An 18547-nucleotide genomic window follows, 5' to 3' on the forward strand; every position below is an offset into this window, starting at 1 on the left:
TGTGTGTGGGGAAAGAATATTAAAGTGGAAAAGCAAACATGATAAATCTATTTTTCAACACTGATGGAAAGTTGTTTAATCAGTTGATATCCAGCTTCAGGTCCATGTACGGCCCTTATGTTGTCCTCATCGGTAAGACTAAATGTTGCTAGTAAGGCAACTATGTTTGACATAGTCCTACTAGTTTACATCTGGCACTTAACTGATAGTACTAGTAGCATACAGATGGCCACTAGTGCACAGTTTTGACTCGCTACCAATATAGCTGTCCTACTAGCGTGAAAAAATATCCTGCACGAGTGGAATGATAACATGACTAGCAAGAGAGTACCAGTATGCTGATTTATCTGCTCGTGTAATAGTACGTGGACTTAAATCTGGATGTCGAGGACATTGAGTAAATGCTCCAGACTATGACTTGAAGCTCTTTTCACCAACATACAACCTGCATGCTGTACAAAGCTGGATGAGGACAGACTGATGTCGTGTGAGGGGAGTTCTGCTTTCCCCTTTAGTTTTGTTTTTCCAATGAATATTTTTTAATTATTTATATAAAAATATCCCAAAAGTCTGTTTTGTTGAACTTTTTTTTTTTTTTTAACTGAATGAGCTGCAGTGGGGCTGTCGGAAATTAGAATTACCTCTCACGTAGATGAACTGACTCATGCATGCACTACTGAAATTGTTTTGCCACCATAACTAGTCGGTAACACGTTTGATAACCCACACAGATTTTTTTTGGGGGGGGGGTGGGGGAACTCTTGAAACACCACTGAACTGCTCTCATAATTTGTTTTATATACCACTTGTAAGTTATTTATTTTTTGCTCATTAATGATGACATGATTTCTTTTTAAAGTTTCCTTTATTTTGCTCTTGCATGTGACTGAAATGCTCACAGGGGCAGAGCTGTGTGTGTGTGGGGGGGGCGGGCAGTAGTGGCCATGTTCACGCTCTGGTCACCTCACATCTAGAAGATTTTGATATCTCTGACTTTAAAGCCATTTTCACATGGATGCAATATTCTCCTTCGCTTAAAACCCTTCCTCTATGTGTTATTTATTGCATCCTTATAGGAAATCTCAATTTGTATCCACACTAGAGGGTGACACTTTTTCAGGAATCATCATATGAAGCACTCACACACTACTGAAAAATTTCTCTCAATCCTGAAATGAGCACTTTTTTTTAACCGCCCTCACAATAGTAGAGTGCATTTCTGCATTTGTACACGGCTTTTAGTTGTGTTCGAATCCCAATGTGGCTGTGTGAGAGAAAATCCCGAATCATGTCTCTGACGTCCCCTCATCCTCATTTTGTATTTACCGACTTCCGACAGTGTTTCATGCCTGCTCACGTCTAATCCCATCACACTCCCAGCTCACCTTTCTTTAGCCCACCTCCCCCGCGGAGCAGCTGTGTTGTGTAGTGCTCATCACATGGGCAGGTGCCCCGCATCACCCCCCCCAAACACACACACACACACACCTCCTATTTGGACGCCGAGCCTATCATCAGCCCCCCTCTGGGAGTACATCGGAGAGCAGGTGAGTCACGACTATTTGTGGGAAGGAGGGAGGAAGAGTGTTTTGTACGTCAGCAAGGTCAAACAAAAAAGGGCTGTTTGAAATTGCGCTCTATCCACCGTATAGTGAGCTGGCTGTTTTCTAGTGTTCCAATGTGGAGTGCAGTGCTTCTCAAATGTAGTACTTCTGTATTCTGCAGTACTCTCATCACCGACATTAAAATACAGTAGTCAAGTAGGCCCAAGTGGCTATCAAAAATGAACCCCCCCCCCCCAAATATTAAATATAAGCCATTGTAACAATGTGGCAACATTAACGCAGTGCTTACACACAGAGCAATTAAAAAAAATAAGTGCCTTGAGATACGAGTGATTTATGATTACGTTCATTCCATGACCATATAAATGAATGGAAATTGCAATTGCTCCCAGCGTGCGCGTGTGTGTTTTGACAAATGTGCATCTCTGAAAGCGCGTTCTGCGTCACGTTGGCCTTTAAGGTATTTCTAATGGCTGATGGATGAATTTTCTGCATGACTCATCCACTGCTATAAAGCGAGGAGACGCGCGCGCTCGCCAACTCCTACCTCCCCTGCGGAAAAAGACGATGTGACGTCATCAACATTCCTGTCACGCATCAGAACGTGAGGAGGAATTAGTTTCACGTCTGTTCAAGGAAGAAAAGCTTTTCCAGATTAGTGCTGCCATCCAGCTGTCAACTGCTATAATAATGCAAGCCCAGCTATCCACTTTTTTATACCGTCTATCTTTCGTATAAGGTCGCGGGGAATGATGCCAGTAATGTGTTAGAAAGTAACGCTTCGGTCCATTTTTTTTAAATAAATAACTAAACTCACGTGTTACTTTTCTCAGTGATCTAAATACAGTTAGTTTAAAACATTAAAATTAGATAGTCCCTATTCCTAAACAATGATGATGCCCAGGTCACAAACAACTACCAACCACTTACCCTTGACCATCAAGTGGTAGTGCAATCAACTGCCTCTTGAGTGCAGCAATGAGTGACATTTTTTTAAACAAGGTTTTTCCTCACGCGTGTTCAGGAAGAACATTTCGAAGAAAAAAATAAAATACAAGAGGACAAGAAAAGTGAAGCATTCTGGGACTTCACAATTTGCATTCCCGTCTGGGAGAGTGACGTCATGTATGCGCCATGTCAGGTTTCAACCGCATGAAAAATAACAATGGAGGAAGCGATTCATGTTTTCAGGATGGAAATACAGTCACTTGCTTCGAGTTTGTGTCAACGAAAAATGTTAAAATATTTTTGCACAGGCTTTGCTGTTGACAAATTGTTATCTAGATTCAACAACAATACCAGTACGTCAAATTGAAAAACAAAACTAAACAAAAAACATACGATCGCAGGACATTAGAGCTTAAACCGAAAGACCCACAAGGCTATTTGACTCCATGAGGTCTAAAAATGTAATGATTATTTTTATAAACAATGCACAATATCCATCTTAAGTTTGCAATAACAATTCAAGCTGTCAGGCCAAAATAGAGTGCCTTAAAAAACATTTATGCTAAGTGAAGTCTCGAAAGACTTTTTATTTTTTTTAATAAAACATGTAGCTGTCAATGGCAAGTGAAATCCATTAGGACTCTTTTATTTAAAAATCATTTAGTTATAAACTGCTGTATCAATTTATGTTTAATTAAAACAAACTATTCTGAAATGGCCTCGTTAAAAATGCATTTCCAATTTAGTAGAAGCAAAACTGGTTGTCAATTTTATTTTAAACGTGGTTGGCAGCATCCTTTGAATGTAACTAATGACGCAACCTGTAATCAGTAACTAACTGTTATTTTTTTTCCACAATAACTCTGGCTGGTCGTGCGTGAGCTTGAGCCTATCTCAGTTGACTTTGGGTGAGAGAAAAGGTACACCCTGGACTGGTCGATCACATAACACAAGTAGACACAATTTTGAGTCTTCAATGTACATAATATGTTTTTTTTTTTTTTCGGAAGTATGAGGATAGCCATAGAACTGCAAATGGAATTTATTGCGTCATGGGGAGATGGTGTGGCCGCTTAGTACAATAGAAACAATAGAAATCATGAAGTAGCATTTACATTAATTTGATCATAGCATGGAAATGACAAGAAAAGCATCTTTAGTGTTTTTCCCCTCCCCAACCAACTATGTTGATTTGTGAAACAATACACACAAAGCTAAGCATGTGACAGATAGATCAATTCCAGCAATATCTCTAAATCATTGCTATTCCTTCCGTCTCCACTACACCAGTCAAACTTTATTTTAGTTGTATTATACAGTAGGTAACTTATCTTTATGGTCATATGAGAATTATGAAAAATAATGCCTGTACAGTTAAGTTTCATGGTGATGGCAATTTAATTTGAATCCATTAAAAAAAAAGCCACATAATGGATAATATTCCACATTGGATGTTCGACTGCAAACTGAGGAAGACTTGAGTGAACGGTTCATAATAAGATTTTGGTTTTAATTAATGCAACTGAAAGTATATATATGTATGTGTGTGTGTATATATATATATATATATATATATATATATATGTAGATTTGACTCTTTCTAACCTCATAAAAACGATTTTCCAGTTTAAAAATCAAATGTAGCCTTTGAGAACGGAATCATATTGAATGCAATACGCAATCTGCTTCCGTAGTTGAGCACCATTGCAAGATTGTGCAGGTATATCTAATGTGTTGACCCGTAATGGTAGTGAAAAGCTCCACAGTACAATGGGACTGAATTGTTTTGGTCTCGCTCCTAAAAAAAAAATATATATATATATATATTTTAAAAATCCACCCAACACTGAATTGCTTTAATTGTGCCAAAAACACTCTTCAATGTGGTTATTTCGAGAAGGGTGCAAACACTGGCGGTGTTTAACAGTCCCTTGTTACCAAATACTACCTTCATGCAAACTAAAACAAGGACACTTGCGGAGGATATAGTTGTTTATGATAGAAATAGTGACATGGATGTGTCTTCTCAACAAAAGTGCTTTTTCTTTTAAGTTTAAAACTGTACAGTCGTTCACTTACACAGTTTCGGACATACAGTAGTAATAGTAGTAGTAGCATGCGGTAAACTCACAATTTGTTTCAAAATATTTCTAAAGATGGCGGCGCTAAATTCTGTTATTCTGTGCAATATGTTGAGCAAGTAAAAAGGGGCGTCACATGTCACAGCACATGGCATCACAGTGGAGATTAAGGTCTGAGAGGAAATGCGGGCACAGGATGGCCATCCGTGTGGTTGTAATGCAGTGTTGCCTCGCGATAATCCGCTTCATTGTTGATCTTTCGGTTCATTACAGAAAGAATGTATGCCTGTGAGGAATCATGTAGGCTCTTTTTTTTGTTGTTGTTGTTGCTTTGTGTGGTATAAGATAGCTGTTTGGAAGGTTTAAAATGACTATGTATGCTAATTCCCAATAGCCCATCAATGATGTTTCACATTATAAATTAGCATTGAGCTAATGGACGTGTTAGATACATTTGTTGAATATTTTGCTGCTAGTTCTAGAGTAGATTTCAGCTGGGAAATGACAAACAGCTTGAAACAAGAAAGTTTTGCTTCCTAATTAGAGAAATGTACTTGAAAAGTATTTTGAAATATGTTTGTTTTTTAAATTTTTTATTTTTTTTAAAGCTTCAGATTTTCACTTATTGGAATTTGGAACATGTGTCTCTGGATAAATGAAAATCTGGGGTACGAGTATGATGAAGTTACTTGGGACTGTGGTCAGGCGAGGCGGTGTAAGAGACAGCGACCACGCTCCCGGTTTCTCCCTGGCCGAGCTCGGCTCTCCGCAGGCCGCCATAGAGCCTCTCCTCCACCGCTGCCGCCAGTTTGTCCGACAGGCTGCTGGATGGGCTGCTGTTGTTGTTCCTGTTGTCCACTTGGGGGTCCATGCAGCGTGCAGGCCCGGCGGCGGGCTGCTGACTGCTTGTGCTTTTTGTGTCAGAAGAAGTTTGCTCACTGTCATCCCGGCCGCTCGCAATCACATTCGTTCTAATCTCCAAGGTGCCCCCGTCACCGGATGCATCGTCTGTGCTCTGTTTGGCCGCCTCTTCGCAGGCCGCAATCTCACTGGCTTCTTCATCTGCCGCGCTCGCTATGCGCGACAGTGTGCTGTGGTACCTGGTGTCCAGCGCATAACTGGCACTGTCACCTCTCGGCAGAGGAGTGAACCTCTGCCTCTCCAAAGATGGCGAGTAGCGACCCCCGGTCCCCGATCCGGGGTCGCTGTATTGCTTGTGTCTCTGCCACTGCTTCCGAAGGTGCACTCTCGAGCGATGCCTGGTTCGAAATGGCGAATCCGGTTGGTCGAACCTCGGATCGTGTCGGAGGAACTCATTGAAAAGCGCGTCTGTCTTCTCGTCAATGCTGTAGTCGCGGCGGTGTAGACGAGGTCGTTGAAGACTGGAGGGCTGAGAGGTCTGCTTCAACAGCTGAGATGATATGTGTGACAAAGCGTCTTGTTTCTGGGGATGGAGCGGTTTGACGAGTGAATATGGTTCTTGGAGCGAGAGATTACCCTTGTGTTTATCCTCTGTGCTTTCGGTTAAGTCGTCTTCCAGCTCCTCCTGGAACAGCTTGGTGTCAGTGCTCTCGCACACAGAACCTTTTCTCCCTGAGCTCGTGAAGAACAACCTCCTCTCTGAGGCCGTCTTCCCGCGAGGGGCTGCGGGCGTCCCAAAAATGCGCATCTCCTCAGGCCCCTTGGATGGGGTTTCAATCGAGGCATAGCCGCTATCCATTTGAAGGAGCTTGCGGTTACCCACCTCCCCTTCTCCGTCAACGCCACTTCCCATCTCGCTGGCCCCGCCTGATGCCCCTCTGATGCCTCCCTCCATCACCTCTCCTTCTGCTTCAGGTTCATCATCCAGGTCTTGGGACAAGCAGCTATCCAGCTGCCCAGTGCGGGCTCCGGTGCAGCCAAGCGATGAGACGCTTTCGGCATCGCTCCGAATGGACTCCCGGTCGGTGCTGCTCTGGTCCGAGGAGGCATATTGCTCCAGGGAAGCTCGCAAACTCCAGATGTCTCTGTAGAGAGACGGTTGAGCCTCCACGGTCTCATGCCGAAGCCCGAATGATAGAGAAGAACCTGAATCTGCTCTTGGTCGGATCTCTATTCCTAACAGCGCTTCTTCTCCTTCATCGACTTCCATCTCACAGTTTTGCCTCGGATCTGGTGTTGCGCCTTCGGTTTTCCTGGGTGAATCTTCAAATTGAACAAATTTGGCTTCCTGCTGTGGCTCGAATAAGTCATCCTCGTCTAAAGGTTCAGTGTCAACTGTGTCACCGAGTGTCCTTGTGACTGCATCTGGTTTGAATCCTTTCTCGACTCCTGATTTGTTACCTGAGATGCTCTTTTGTCTCTGGTTGACGCACTCATCTGTTTGCCAAGGTGGTTCTTCTTTCCTGCTGCTGTTACCACTGACTTCCACTAACACAGCCTCCATACTTAGCCTGGACACAGTGAGAAAGCATGATTTATTTGAAACTTGTACGGGGAGACTTTGATTTCTCGCACCTCAGCCTTGTGGTATGACAAAATTACCTGTGGAAGAATACAGAGGTGTTGTGACCCATGGAAGGTTGAGACAGAGACTCGGCAGACAGAGACTGGAGGCCACTGGTCTGACTCGGAGTTTGTGGAAAAGACCCCGTTTCACCGTTTCGAAGAGAAGAATCATCCTCGGTATGGTCAGTGGTTTCACTTGCAGCTCTCTGCCTCTGGAAGGGTCTTCTCTTCGGGGATCCTGGTTTGTCCATCCCATGAAACAATACACAAACACTTTTTTTTTTTAAATGGCTTCTCCCAATACCGCTTTCATGGTAACTCTCCCTTCCAAACCTTTGGCGTCGAGACTGGCAGCTCGGTGGCTCCTATCAAATTTCCATCGTTTGAAATATGGTGCCGCTCCCTCCAGACTGGTGTGCCGCCGCAGTTTTGACAAGAACTGTAAAACTGAAGTCTGGCCAGGAACATGGGTGGTCTCTCCCCGCATCACATGTTCAGTTGAAGCCTCTCCTCTGCCGTCAAGAGCCTCCATCTGATCGATCAATGAAGGGATTGAGGGTGATCACAAATTGAAGCACTTTGTGAATGATGAGGCCAGTTGAAGAGTTCAGCTCGCTAAAATGCGGAAATATTTTCGAAGCTTAACCTTAACTTCTGATCTAGTTTCTCCAATGTTCCCAATGTCACGTAGCAGCCCCAAAAATAATATTTTGCAAAATATTAAAAATTAGCCAAAATTCGTACAAGGTCACGCCAATGTGCAATCTGAACCGTCCCACTTTTAAGCGTTCTCTGGGTCAGTTCATAGTGGTCCTCTTTGGTACACTAGACACGACACACTTCTGTCTGGTGATTGGTCAACCGAGAAATTTGTCTTCTTCTGTCTTACAATTAATTAATTGGATGGGAAGAAAACAAAAAAAAATCGCTTTAAAAGCTTTACCTGACCTGATCTCTTCTACAGCAAACTGAACTGTTCCACCTGGTGGAAACATGGCTAACATCAACCATATACCATCCTGGTGACTCCAACAATATATTAGACTGACCAACCACTTCCACTGAACTAAAATGTGTAACTCACAATCCTTTGATTTAAAATACAGTATTAAAAATGTTTTGAAAATGAAAAATGGCTGATGCTCACAGTCAGAGAGCCCCGTCTGGGAATCTGATCCAGGACGACGGAGTGACGCGTGTCTCCTGGCAGACCCCCGCTAAGGCTTTGACCCAACCACTCAGACACTCTTCTCTCAGTCGGCTGGCAGAGAAAGAGAACATATGCTCGTGTCAGAATTTGGTCTTGTTCATATGAAATTCTGCAAAATTCAGGAGCGCTGCAACCTTGTTACCTGATAGATGGTGAGCGGGAGTTTGGGAGTCGGCGCCTCACAAATGTTGACTGAACTGCTTTCAGTTGAGTCACATTCCATGATGGTGAGGATCTTGAGGTCACACGGAGCCGGCGGCAGGTGCAGGTGAGTCAGCCGAGCTTTTTTCAGGTGGTGAAAATCCCCCTCGGTCAGAGTGTATCTAAAAATGCAAGAGTAAATCATTTTAAAACAAACAAATTAGCCAATTTCATTTTTCTGAAGTTGATTTTATTGTTCTAAAAAATAATTGATCATGTACTAAAGGTAATTTGTCTTTGTTGTATTTTTCAGAGAAACGGTCCCATTCTTTAAAAGGGAAACATTTTTAGTAATCTTGTAAAATTAGTCCTGTTTACGAAATGATTTTTCATGGAAAAAAAGTTTTTTTGTCTTTTTTTTGAGGGGGGGGGAATTATTTTTTTCAATTCTTTTTTCTTATGCTTGAGTCAAAATTGTGTTTGTGTTCAATTTTGGGGGGTAAATTTGATTTAAAGAAAAAGTAATATTCTGAGAAAGTATTTAAAAAAAAAAAAAAAAATTGGGGGCTAAAAGCAGAAATGTTAGGGTTTTTTTCCGGAAAGAAAAGATAAATATATTAAGTATTAAGTGGAAATTATTTGATGAAGTGATATTTCTTGTGTGGAACATTTTTTTTTCAAAGGGGGGAATTTTTATTTGGTTCGGGTGGTTGTATCTTAGCGTAGTTCATCAATCTACGCCAAAGACGCATAGTGGCAGGTGACCAAATACATTTATAAATACATTTTGGTTTGCTCGTGTGTCATGAGATTCTTTTTTCAAAAGTTGTGCCCTGGCTTTATTATGGTCGTGAAACTGTGCTAAATGAGTGTCTAAAAAGCGTATGCGGCTCGCACCTGCGTCCTTTGTCCTCTGTCATCCTCTCCTGTTCGTACAGCGCTGATTCATTGAAGGAGACTCTGCGGCCCATCAGCCCGGTGGAAACAAATCTCTCTGACTCCCCGTCGTGGCAGCTCGAAGCTGAGAGAGCGTCTGTTTCATCCAGTCGAATGGTGATCTCTGAGTGACACATTGGAGAGAGAGGAGTGACGACGCAGGAGTGACATGTGAAAATGGTGACTGTGTGACGACCTCTGACCTTGGGTGGGCTGAGAATCGTCAATGTACGTTGTGTTTGTCTTCTCAGGGTCATCACTCGCTCTGAAAAGCACACGTATACTTTATTATTAGACACTGGGGCATCTCAGTTTGGCTTCATTTCCAATATTGTGCCTGTCTAATGAAAAGCATGTATGGCCAAATTTGTCAGTTTTGTGTTGTTATTCCATTTAAGTAAGAAGTGTTTAATGTTGAATACTTTTCTGGAAGGTTTCCTGTTTCTGGGACTATCGCAGGAATTGTTGAGGCCAAACTCTGCTGATCTAATTGTGGGGTTACAGTAGTGTGGTATGTTTCATTGCTGGTCTTTTTTCTTTTTTTTTTTAAACTCAGTTTTAATGAGTTTTTAGAGTGGGTTAGTGTAGTGTTAGTGTTTTATTTTTTTAATGCTTCATTTTAGCTTAGTTTGGAGTATTTGTTTAGTGTAAAATAAAATAAAAAGGTCACTAAGTATTGTGTAATACAGTAAACTACAATTTGCAAACGACTGTTCGACCTTACTACTTCTGTAAGGCTGTACATTAATACCGAAATAAACACATTTCAAATGTCAGTTGTATTTATATATATTACTTTACATGATGAAAATTGAGGGCATTTAAAAAAATAAATACATTTTGGTTTCAGTTGCTATTCTAATCATTTACACCTGTGTTTCATAATCCGTTGCTATTGGATAAGAACTAAAAGGGGGCTAAAAATAAAAATCACATTGGACAAGATAGTGTAGTATGCTGGCATTTTCCCCTATGCTCAACAATCATCCTAATATAGTCTCGTGAAAGTATAAATGTGGAGCGCCCACCTGGAGTAGCGGCGCCCACCCATGCAGCAGCGGTGGCAGAAGAGCAGCAGCAGGGAGAGCAGTACCAGCGTCCCCCCGGCGAAAACACTCAGCAGCACCAAGAGCAGCACATAATTTTCCAGCTGGCCTGCCGACAGAGGCACATCCTGGTGGCAAAAAAAAAAAAAAAAACAGCCGGACTGCTTTTAGTCATCGACGACTGTGCATGAATACTTCCGCTTGATCTGCATTGTCGGTTTGTTCCCAAAAAAAGATGAAAACGTTCTATTTTGTACTTGGCATATCCGCTGAAGCCACATGTACATCCTAGATGAAAACAACCAATACTGACATAAAAATGCCACTCAACACCTGCTGTATTTTTATCATGGCATTGATGTTGAAGGAGGGTAGTTCCGTGGTTGCTGTTGTAATATAAAAATAATAATTGGTTTGGTTACTCGTTGACACACCACTGGGGTGTCGCAGAGTGACGTCACAAGTGTGAGACCGAGTTAATATACCGCACGCGTTTACGAAGCTATTAAAAGTCTATTAGCCGATTGGTAATATATGTAACATATAATGTGTCCTCGTGTGAATAAGAAACAAACTTAAACAGTTGCCTAACAACCAAACAAGAATGTCACAAAAAAAACGTAGGCTGAAATAATTATGATTAAATCAATTAACTCACAAATGTATTCATTTAATTATTCTGTTGTATGTCAAGAGGCGTACAAATGCAGGTTAATTGTTCATTGTTAATAGGGTACTAATAATTTCCTTATTAACAATAAACAATTATGCAACAGTGCAAACACCCGAGCACACTTTGAACCTATTGTACATATCAATCAAACAAAATGGCATATTTATATTTTTAATGTCGGAGCGATAAACAACTCAGCGTTTGTCATTTATCAAGCACAAGACTCACTCACACATCTTGCTTGTCGCACTTAGTTTTTGCGACTGCAATAGTCAAGCCGCAAGAGTGCAGTAATAGATTCTTCTCCCGAGCTCGGAATCTCTTTGTGGCATTAGTCGGTCAGCTATAAGCGACATTATTTAATAAGGATTTAAATTAACACTGTGGAGTTGCTAGCTCCTCACAGTGATTCTTATCCCCAGACAGACTCACACGTACAAAGAGACAGCACTCTCTCTGATGAATACTCAGTGCGTCTTGGCTGAGCGCACCTCGTGGACGCTAATCGAAACGTCAGCCAGACCCTTAATTCAATTTCCAAGCGCTTCCCAATGAGTGGGGAAATGAGGCCTCCAAAGGCTAAAAATGGAAACGGAGAAGGATGCAGACGCACATGAGCAATCCCCGCAGTGAGTCGATCGTCCTGCATCTGTTCTGATGTCACTTTCTGATGAGGGTAGAAGTAATTGGGTTACTGGGGAAGAGCAATTTGAACATGTGTTGCAAACTTTAAAGCATCGCTATGGAATATGCTCATAAATACACTTATGACAAGATGACTCGAGTAAAGTTTTGTAAAAAATTGGGTATAGCGGAACCATTTCGAATTCATAGTGCCCTAATACTTCCAGTACAGTAGTGGACGCCTCATGAATATCCAGTAGACCTCATATAATGGTTTATTTCTAATTATGATAATAAACTGAGAAGAAAGAAACAGAAAACAGGAATTGGGAAGTCAATCTGATTCATTTTCATGCTGGACACTAAGAAGTCATCTGATTTTTTTTTCAATTAAGTATGTCAGATTAGTTTAGTGCAGCATTCATCACCATTCAAAAGTTGGAGGTCATTCAGACATATCCATACTTTCAAAAGAAAAGCATAGTTTTGGGAAATGGAAATGCCATTAATCTGTTGTCGTCCCCCGTGGCAAAACAAACAACATAAAATGTTTTAATATGTTTTTCAAAATGTATGAAACATCCCATTTTATAATATTGCACTTAAAAAAAAAATGCTGTAATAACATTATTAAATAGAACGTAAAGTATTAAACAGTTTGTTTGGCTCCATCTGGTGTGCACACCTTGGCCACCTGGGGGCAGTATGATTCAGACATACTGCACACGCCGATAGTCACATCTCGGTGAGCTGCAGTAATGTTTGTCATTTTTCTTCGCAGAGGACAAAGAATACATGCCACTGAATAATGTTATATTGTCTGTCTGCATGTGTTGCTCCACCCTTTATGCTGGAATTTCTGCTGCTATCTGAAATATCTGCCCCCAACTTTTGAGCACTGTCCAAGATGGTCCACCAATATAACGGAATTAAAAAAACAAAAACTTGATTTGCGATATCTGTGAGCACGCATTAATGTTGCTTTGAGTATTACCGTGAGCATTACTTAATAGAAACACAGGTAGGACATATATGAAGAGATTTGAACCCTGAACCATAAGGCAGACTTGCAAACCACTAGTACACCATGCTGCCCTAAGTAAAATGCTGTGTGCTTTCCACACACCAGCAAGCATATACCGTTCTATTTTATATTCATTAAACACAGCCTTGACCTACATTCGTCTAAAGCCTTCGGGGGAATACAGTATGTAACGTGTTTGTTTGACTTCACAGCTCGAGCGATATCGTTCATCTGCATCAGGGAGCGCATGTACACGATCCTCTTTGACGACAGATCAAGCTGTCCAAACATGGACACACTCAACATGATGCGCTGTTTGCGTGCGCGTTGCCGACGCAGGTTTACTCACAGAAGGGTTCTCCGTCAGACTTGTCAGAACAGGCGAATCATTGCTCATGGTCCAGGTCAGCGTGGGCGGAGCCTGCAGAGGACCACCAAAGTCAGTGAGCGCCCCGAAACACCTGTTGTGTCTTTGTTGCGTTTGTGTCATTGAGACATCGTCAGGTGACATTTCACTGCATTGTTCTGAAAAATTGGAATGTATCACTACAATTAATGTGTCCTGACAGTTATATGGCAGAACAATTAAATGTTCTTCTGCTAGATGACAGAAGGTTCAGTGTACCGTACATTGCGATGATTTAAATGTAACTAGGGCTGAATGTATTTAGTGATAGATCAAGAATTCTAGCATCGTGTGTATCTAGGGCTTGCTGTAGCACCCATTGTACCTATAAATGTTATTATTATGTAATACCTGAACGACCCAGATCTGTTTCTCATCTCTAATGCCAACTGCCCTCCATTAACTCATTTAATCCATAAAACATACATATACGTTTTCAAAAACGTAGTACCCACCTCCCAAAGACGTATTTATACGTCTTAGCCATTTTATATTTTTTTTTGCGTCATAGCTCGGTGTTGGCCTCGCAAAATGAGTCAAAATCCAGAAAAACGCTGGAATTGAGGGGTTTCCTCAAATGAAAATTTCTGGGATTAAATGAGTTAATTAGCACCAACAAGTGTTAAAAGCCTAAAAATGTATTTGACTATAATCTCATAAAGAAATTTTAGACATGGTTCTCTGGACACATATTCAAGGCCATCTCAGTCCCCAGACATCAACCCCATTGAAAAGTGAGCTAAATAAGAGAGTGCTAAGGAGAAGACCCAAGTGCAAAGAAGAATGGTCAAAGATGCTTCTTTATGTATTCTCCATTTTATGGAACACGAAAGGAGAAGATTAGGTCCTGTTTTGTGGGCAAAAGGGCCTTGGACAAAGTATTAACATCACAACAGATGATTTGATGGAAGAGAATTATTTCTTAATATGGGATTTTTTTTGTTATGTTTGATGTCTGACAATATTTTAGAGGGAAATTAAAGTATTCTGCGCCAAAGAACACATTTTAACCAGGGGTTCTGATAATTAGGGAGGGGAGTGCAGTTTTCTGTAGTTGGGTGTAGAACATGTAAAATGAAGTACCTGCTTGTTTTCTCATATGTCAAAGCAATGTCTTAAATATTTTTACTTCCAAGTATTATGGCGACTTTATAGATGTTGTGCTCTTTGCTAATTGCTCTCCAGCACCCGCATCAGTAGGCAACATGAAGTGGATTGGTGATCGCCTAGGCTGGCCAATCACCAAGCATATGGAGCAGTGAGTCCTGGATGATTGGATTACAACCATTTTTGGGTGATTATGTCAACACCGACTGATGAAAATCCCCTGCACAGGATGGCTATAAACACTGAGAGCAATTATATAAACTACTGATTTTCTGTTTTTCTGCAACACGCCTCTAAAGCTGTTATCTCTGATTACAGTAATTCCTAGCTCAACAAATAATTACAATAAAAGGCTTTCGAACAATCACATCTGGACACATCCACATGGATGGTTATTTTAGAAGGCCGGGGGGGATTAAGACCTCCCTAGTTCCAGAAATGTTTATCAGTTTTTAGCCGTGAAGGTAATGGATGGACGTCAGACAGGTGCGTTTGCAGAGATACTGTCGCTTTTGAAAATGCATATTTTTGTAAAACGCTCATGCGGTTTGATTGCATTGCAAATGTTTTTGTCAAATAATCCCCGTCTTTAGATTGAACCTTTCAATGTTTCTGCGTGCTTGTGAGACAGAATGAGGCAGAAGGACTCACATCGCATAATAGCGTACACGTCAAGACATTTCTGACACAAACACACACAGTACTAACTGCTGCACATTCTCCAGCCATGTGACTCAGACGGAAATTTATGTAATATCTAATACATACCAACAGAGCCAAGGTAGCTATGTTAAGGACGATGAGCTCAGCAAACACACACAAACACAAAACCGACTATATTTATCTGCTTACTCGGGTCAATGAGTCCAAATCGGTAGATCATTTTGTTATTCTGGGGAAGATCAATATGATTTATCAATTGCTTAAAGTGTAATTATAAGCCCACTTTCATGCAGTTTATCATTGAAAGTGGAAAGAAATGACAGCTCATTCGGTGCACAAAATTCCAAATAACTCAAAAACGAAATCACATTCAAAGAAAAGGATTCATTTGATATCATGCCTCTCGAGTCAAAACATCAATTATTATTGTTATTAAAGTTTTTAGGGGGCTTGTTTTATAAAGATCTTGTATTGTGTAAATTTAGATTATGCAAGTGTGTCTAATGTTGTGGCCAACGTGTACCGCAAAAGAATGCTTTTTTTTTTGCTTATCATTAACACATTCAAACCCCGATTGGATTTAAATAGTCATAAGAATTAAATGAAAAAAGCTTTTTTGGTTTGGTTTGGTTTTATAATGTGTAGTTTGGTTTTTATTTTTTTTAAATCAGATTTCTGCAAGAAAAAGTTGTAATTTTCAGAAAAAAAACATTCAATGTGTTAAAGGAAAAAGGGTACTAAGGATTCAAGAGAAAAACATAAAATGGGTAATTTTTTCCTGATTACATTTTTAAAAACGATTTTTGGTGGAATGTGTTTCTGGGAGGGAAGTACAAATTCTTCTGAGAATTAAGTTGTATGTTTGGGGGACTCAAAAGAAAGTCTTGTGGAAAAGTGTCATATTTATATATATGTTAATAATAATTATGGGGGGAAAAGTTTTTGGTGAAAAAAATTACATTTTTGCAAGAAAAATCTGTTTTCATCAGAAAAAAAGTAATATTTGGGGAAAAAAAGTTGAACATAAAATAATTCATTTATATGGAGGGGATTTTTTTTATACAAAATGTTGCATCTTTTTTCCTTTTAAAAGAATAAAATGTGTTTTTGCATTGGCAAAAGTGTTAAATTTTTAAGAAAAAAATGCTTAAAAAATTGGAAGAAAAAAACCTTCGCTAAAAGTCAATTTCATTTAAAGTAAAAGAAAGATTTATTTTAAGGAAAAAAGCATTAAGTTTTCAAGAATAAAGACATTTGTCGGTATTTTGAGAAAAAGTATAGTTTTTCATCTATGCCAGTGACGTATAGTGACAGGCAGAACGATTAAATGCTCTTCCACTAGATGGCAAAAGGCGCAATTACCTGTTGACTTTCATGCGTTTGTATTACTCATCATTATTTCAGTCCACTTTTTGTGACATTTTTGCTGTCATACTTCCAATGTTTGCACCAGTTGTGCGTGTAAATGGGTTGGGTGGGTGATCTCCAGACACTACAATCACTTTTTCCAAAATGCATCTCGTGTGTTAGTGCGTGTTAGCGAGTGTGTGTTGCATCTTACGTTCTAAACAGAAAGTGTTGAAGCCGCTTCCCTCTACCGGGCTGTCACTGGACGGAGACCCTCATCCTCTCCCGCGTCCCACATGCCCCGCTGCTCCCAGCCCGCCTGCGTAGGAACAAATCACGGTGAGCGCGATTATCCACAACTGCATAGCCGACAAACATCTTCTTACGTAATCAGACTATATCGTATCACGTCGTCATCAAATCGCCTGCGTGCGCGCCAAACGCAGTTGGTCGTAGTGGTGGTGGGGGTCCTTCTCTGGCTGATCCGCGGGGACTCGCCGAGCCGTAGGTTCCGGTCCAACCTGCCCCCCGTCTGCATCCTTGAATCAGGGGGAGCTTGGAGATGCGCCGGAGTTATGAATGAAAAGCGCACGCCATTGGACACACCCACACTACCCGCCCGTCCCTGCTTCCGACGCACCACGTGACCCTGACGATGCTGCTGCTACTGATGATGATGATGATGATGATAATGATGATGATGATGCGAGATGGCGGAGACTCCCCATGCACCCACTGCCCCGCCCACCCTATACCACCCCCTCCCCCCCATTCACAGCTTGCTGTTATTGATCGTCTTAAAATCGATGATTAGAGGACTCCGGCGTTTTCTTTTTACGTATTTCATTTGTTAAATATGTTTTTAATTAAATTTATTTACGTCAACGTGTGAGGATAGGCGCCTCGGATAATGGATGGATGGATGTTTTTACATCATTCATAGGAGTGATGAACGTCATCATGGAAAGACGTTATTGTAGTCTGACTTTCTACCACACGGTGGCAGCATTACACCATCATTTGAGCCGACCAACGCCTCCATTGGGGCAATTTGGCAGACGTTTGAGTTTGGGGCCCGAAATTTCTGCCATTAATATTGATTATTAATCAATCATTGTTAAAACACAATAAAGGGAATTAAAAAAGTACACTATAGAGTGAACTTGTGTTGAGTTACAATATTCCAAGTGATAAAACACAAAGTGATCTTTAGGTCTAATGCGCTATATAAATAAAGTTGCATTGTATTCTATTGTACTAAAAAGTAAAATAAAAAAAAGTAAGTAAAACAGTGTAGGATGCATGAAGCTTCACCATGCCACTAGACAATGACCCAAAAAACAATGCCAATACAACAAAGGACTTTGTCAGGGGTGAAAAGTGGAAGGTCTTAGATTGGCCATGTCAATCAGCGGACCATAACCCAATAGAGCATGCATTTCACCTCCTCAAAAGGAAACTGAAGGGAGAACCCCCCAGAAACAAACAAGAACTGAAAGTGGCTGCTATAAAGGCCCAGAAAAGAATTTCAAGAGTGGACACTCTCTCTCTCTCTCTCTCTCTCTCTCTTTCTCTCTTTGCGGACTCTGTATTGGTCCGTCGTGGTGAAGAAGGAGCTGAGCGAAAGGCAAAGCACTCGATTTACTTTCCTCCCCTCACCTATGGTCACAAATTGTGGGTAATCACCAAAAGGACAAGATCCCGGATACAAGCGGCCGAAATGGGTTTCCTCCACAGGGTGTCCGGGCTCTCCCTCAGAGATAAGGTGAGAAGCTCTGTGAGGGACGCAGACTAAAGCCACTGCTCCTCCACGTTGAGAGGAGCAAGATGAGGTGACTCCTGGACGCCTCCCTGGTAAGGTGTTCTGGGCATGTCTCACCATCAGTAGGCGCCGAGGATGACCCAGGACACGCTGGAGAGACTGTGTCTCCCGGCTGGCCTGGGAACGCCTTGGCATTCCACCGGAAGAGAGAGTAGACCGAGAGAGAGAGAAAGCTCTGTCAGGCTCTTTTGTTATTAAAATTTAATTTCGCAATTGCACAATGTCCATAATTCCTTAGTGTTTGCACATCATTGAAGTATTTCTTGATAAAATGTCTACACTAGATTTTGAATGAGAAATAAATAATCAATAAGGGATAAATCGAACTAAATCGAACTAGGATTCCTGTGGAACTATTATCAATCTTTTTGCGTCATTGTGTTGACAATGCGAGTTTTCAAGCTCTAAGGTGTGACATGCTAGAGAATTTGACACATCTGGGAAATGCTGGCAGTGAGGCTAAGGAG

General features: G+C 41.1%; 1 protein-coding gene and 1 long non-coding RNA gene across 3 annotated transcripts; one reads left to right on the forward strand and one right to left on the reverse strand.

Annotated features, from left to right (window-relative positions):
* Positions 1–4492: 4492 nt before the first annotated feature.
* On the reverse strand, positions 4493–16919 carry LOC148325992 (voltage-dependent calcium channel beta subunit-associated regulatory protein-like). Of its 2 annotated transcripts, XM_088311660.1 has the most exons (11): positions 16645–16919; positions 16473–16577; positions 13085–13156; positions 10397–10542; positions 9572–9633; positions 9330–9492; positions 8434–8614; positions 8229–8342; positions 7415–7613; positions 7118–7319; positions 4493–7026 (listed from the first exon to the last, which is right to left on the reverse strand). In XM_088311660.1, the coding sequence occupies exons 3-11, from the start codon at positions 13130–13132 to the stop codon at positions 5280–5282; spliced, it is 2862 nt and encodes a 953-aa protein (XP_088167786.1). In that variant the 5' UTR covers positions 13133–13156; positions 16473–16577; positions 16645–16919; the 3' UTR covers positions 4493–5279. The 2 variants fall into 2 exon arrangements, with proteins under 2 accessions (XP_088167786.1, XP_088167787.1); XM_088311661.1 differs by lacking the exons at positions 13085–13156; positions 16473–16577; positions 16645–16919 and adding an exon at positions 10748–10863.
* Positions 11510–14637, forward strand: LOC148325993 (uncharacterized). Its single transcript, XR_015846206.1, has 3 exons — positions 11510–11716; positions 12948–13174; positions 14327–14637. It is a non-coding gene; the product is annotated as an uncharacterized LOC148325993 (long non-coding RNA).
* Positions 16920–18547: the final 1628 nt, after the last annotated feature.

This window comes from Idiotropiscis lumnitzeri, chromosome 12 (assembly GCF_059441095.1).
Source record: "Idiotropiscis lumnitzeri isolate Australia: NSW breed Sydney's pygmy pipehorse chromosome 12, RoL_Ilum_1.0, whole genome shotgun sequence".
Lineage (NCBI taxonomy): Eukaryota > Metazoa > Chordata > Actinopteri > Syngnathiformes > Syngnathidae > Idiotropiscis > Idiotropiscis lumnitzeri.

Coding starts and splice junctions, on each gene's coding strand:
- LOC148325992 (XM_088311660.1), bottom strand. CDS start 13,132: ATGAGCAATGATTCGCCTGTTCTGACAAGTCTGACGGAGAACCCTTCT. Junction 8,343..8,433: donor TCCCGCTCACCATCTATCAG/GTAACAAGGTTG, acceptor TTTCTCTGCCAG/CCGACTGAGAGAAGAGTGTC. Junction 7,614..8,228: donor CCAGACGGGGCTCTCTGACT/GTGAGCATCAGC, acceptor TTGATCGATCAG/ATGGAGGCTCTTGACGGCAG.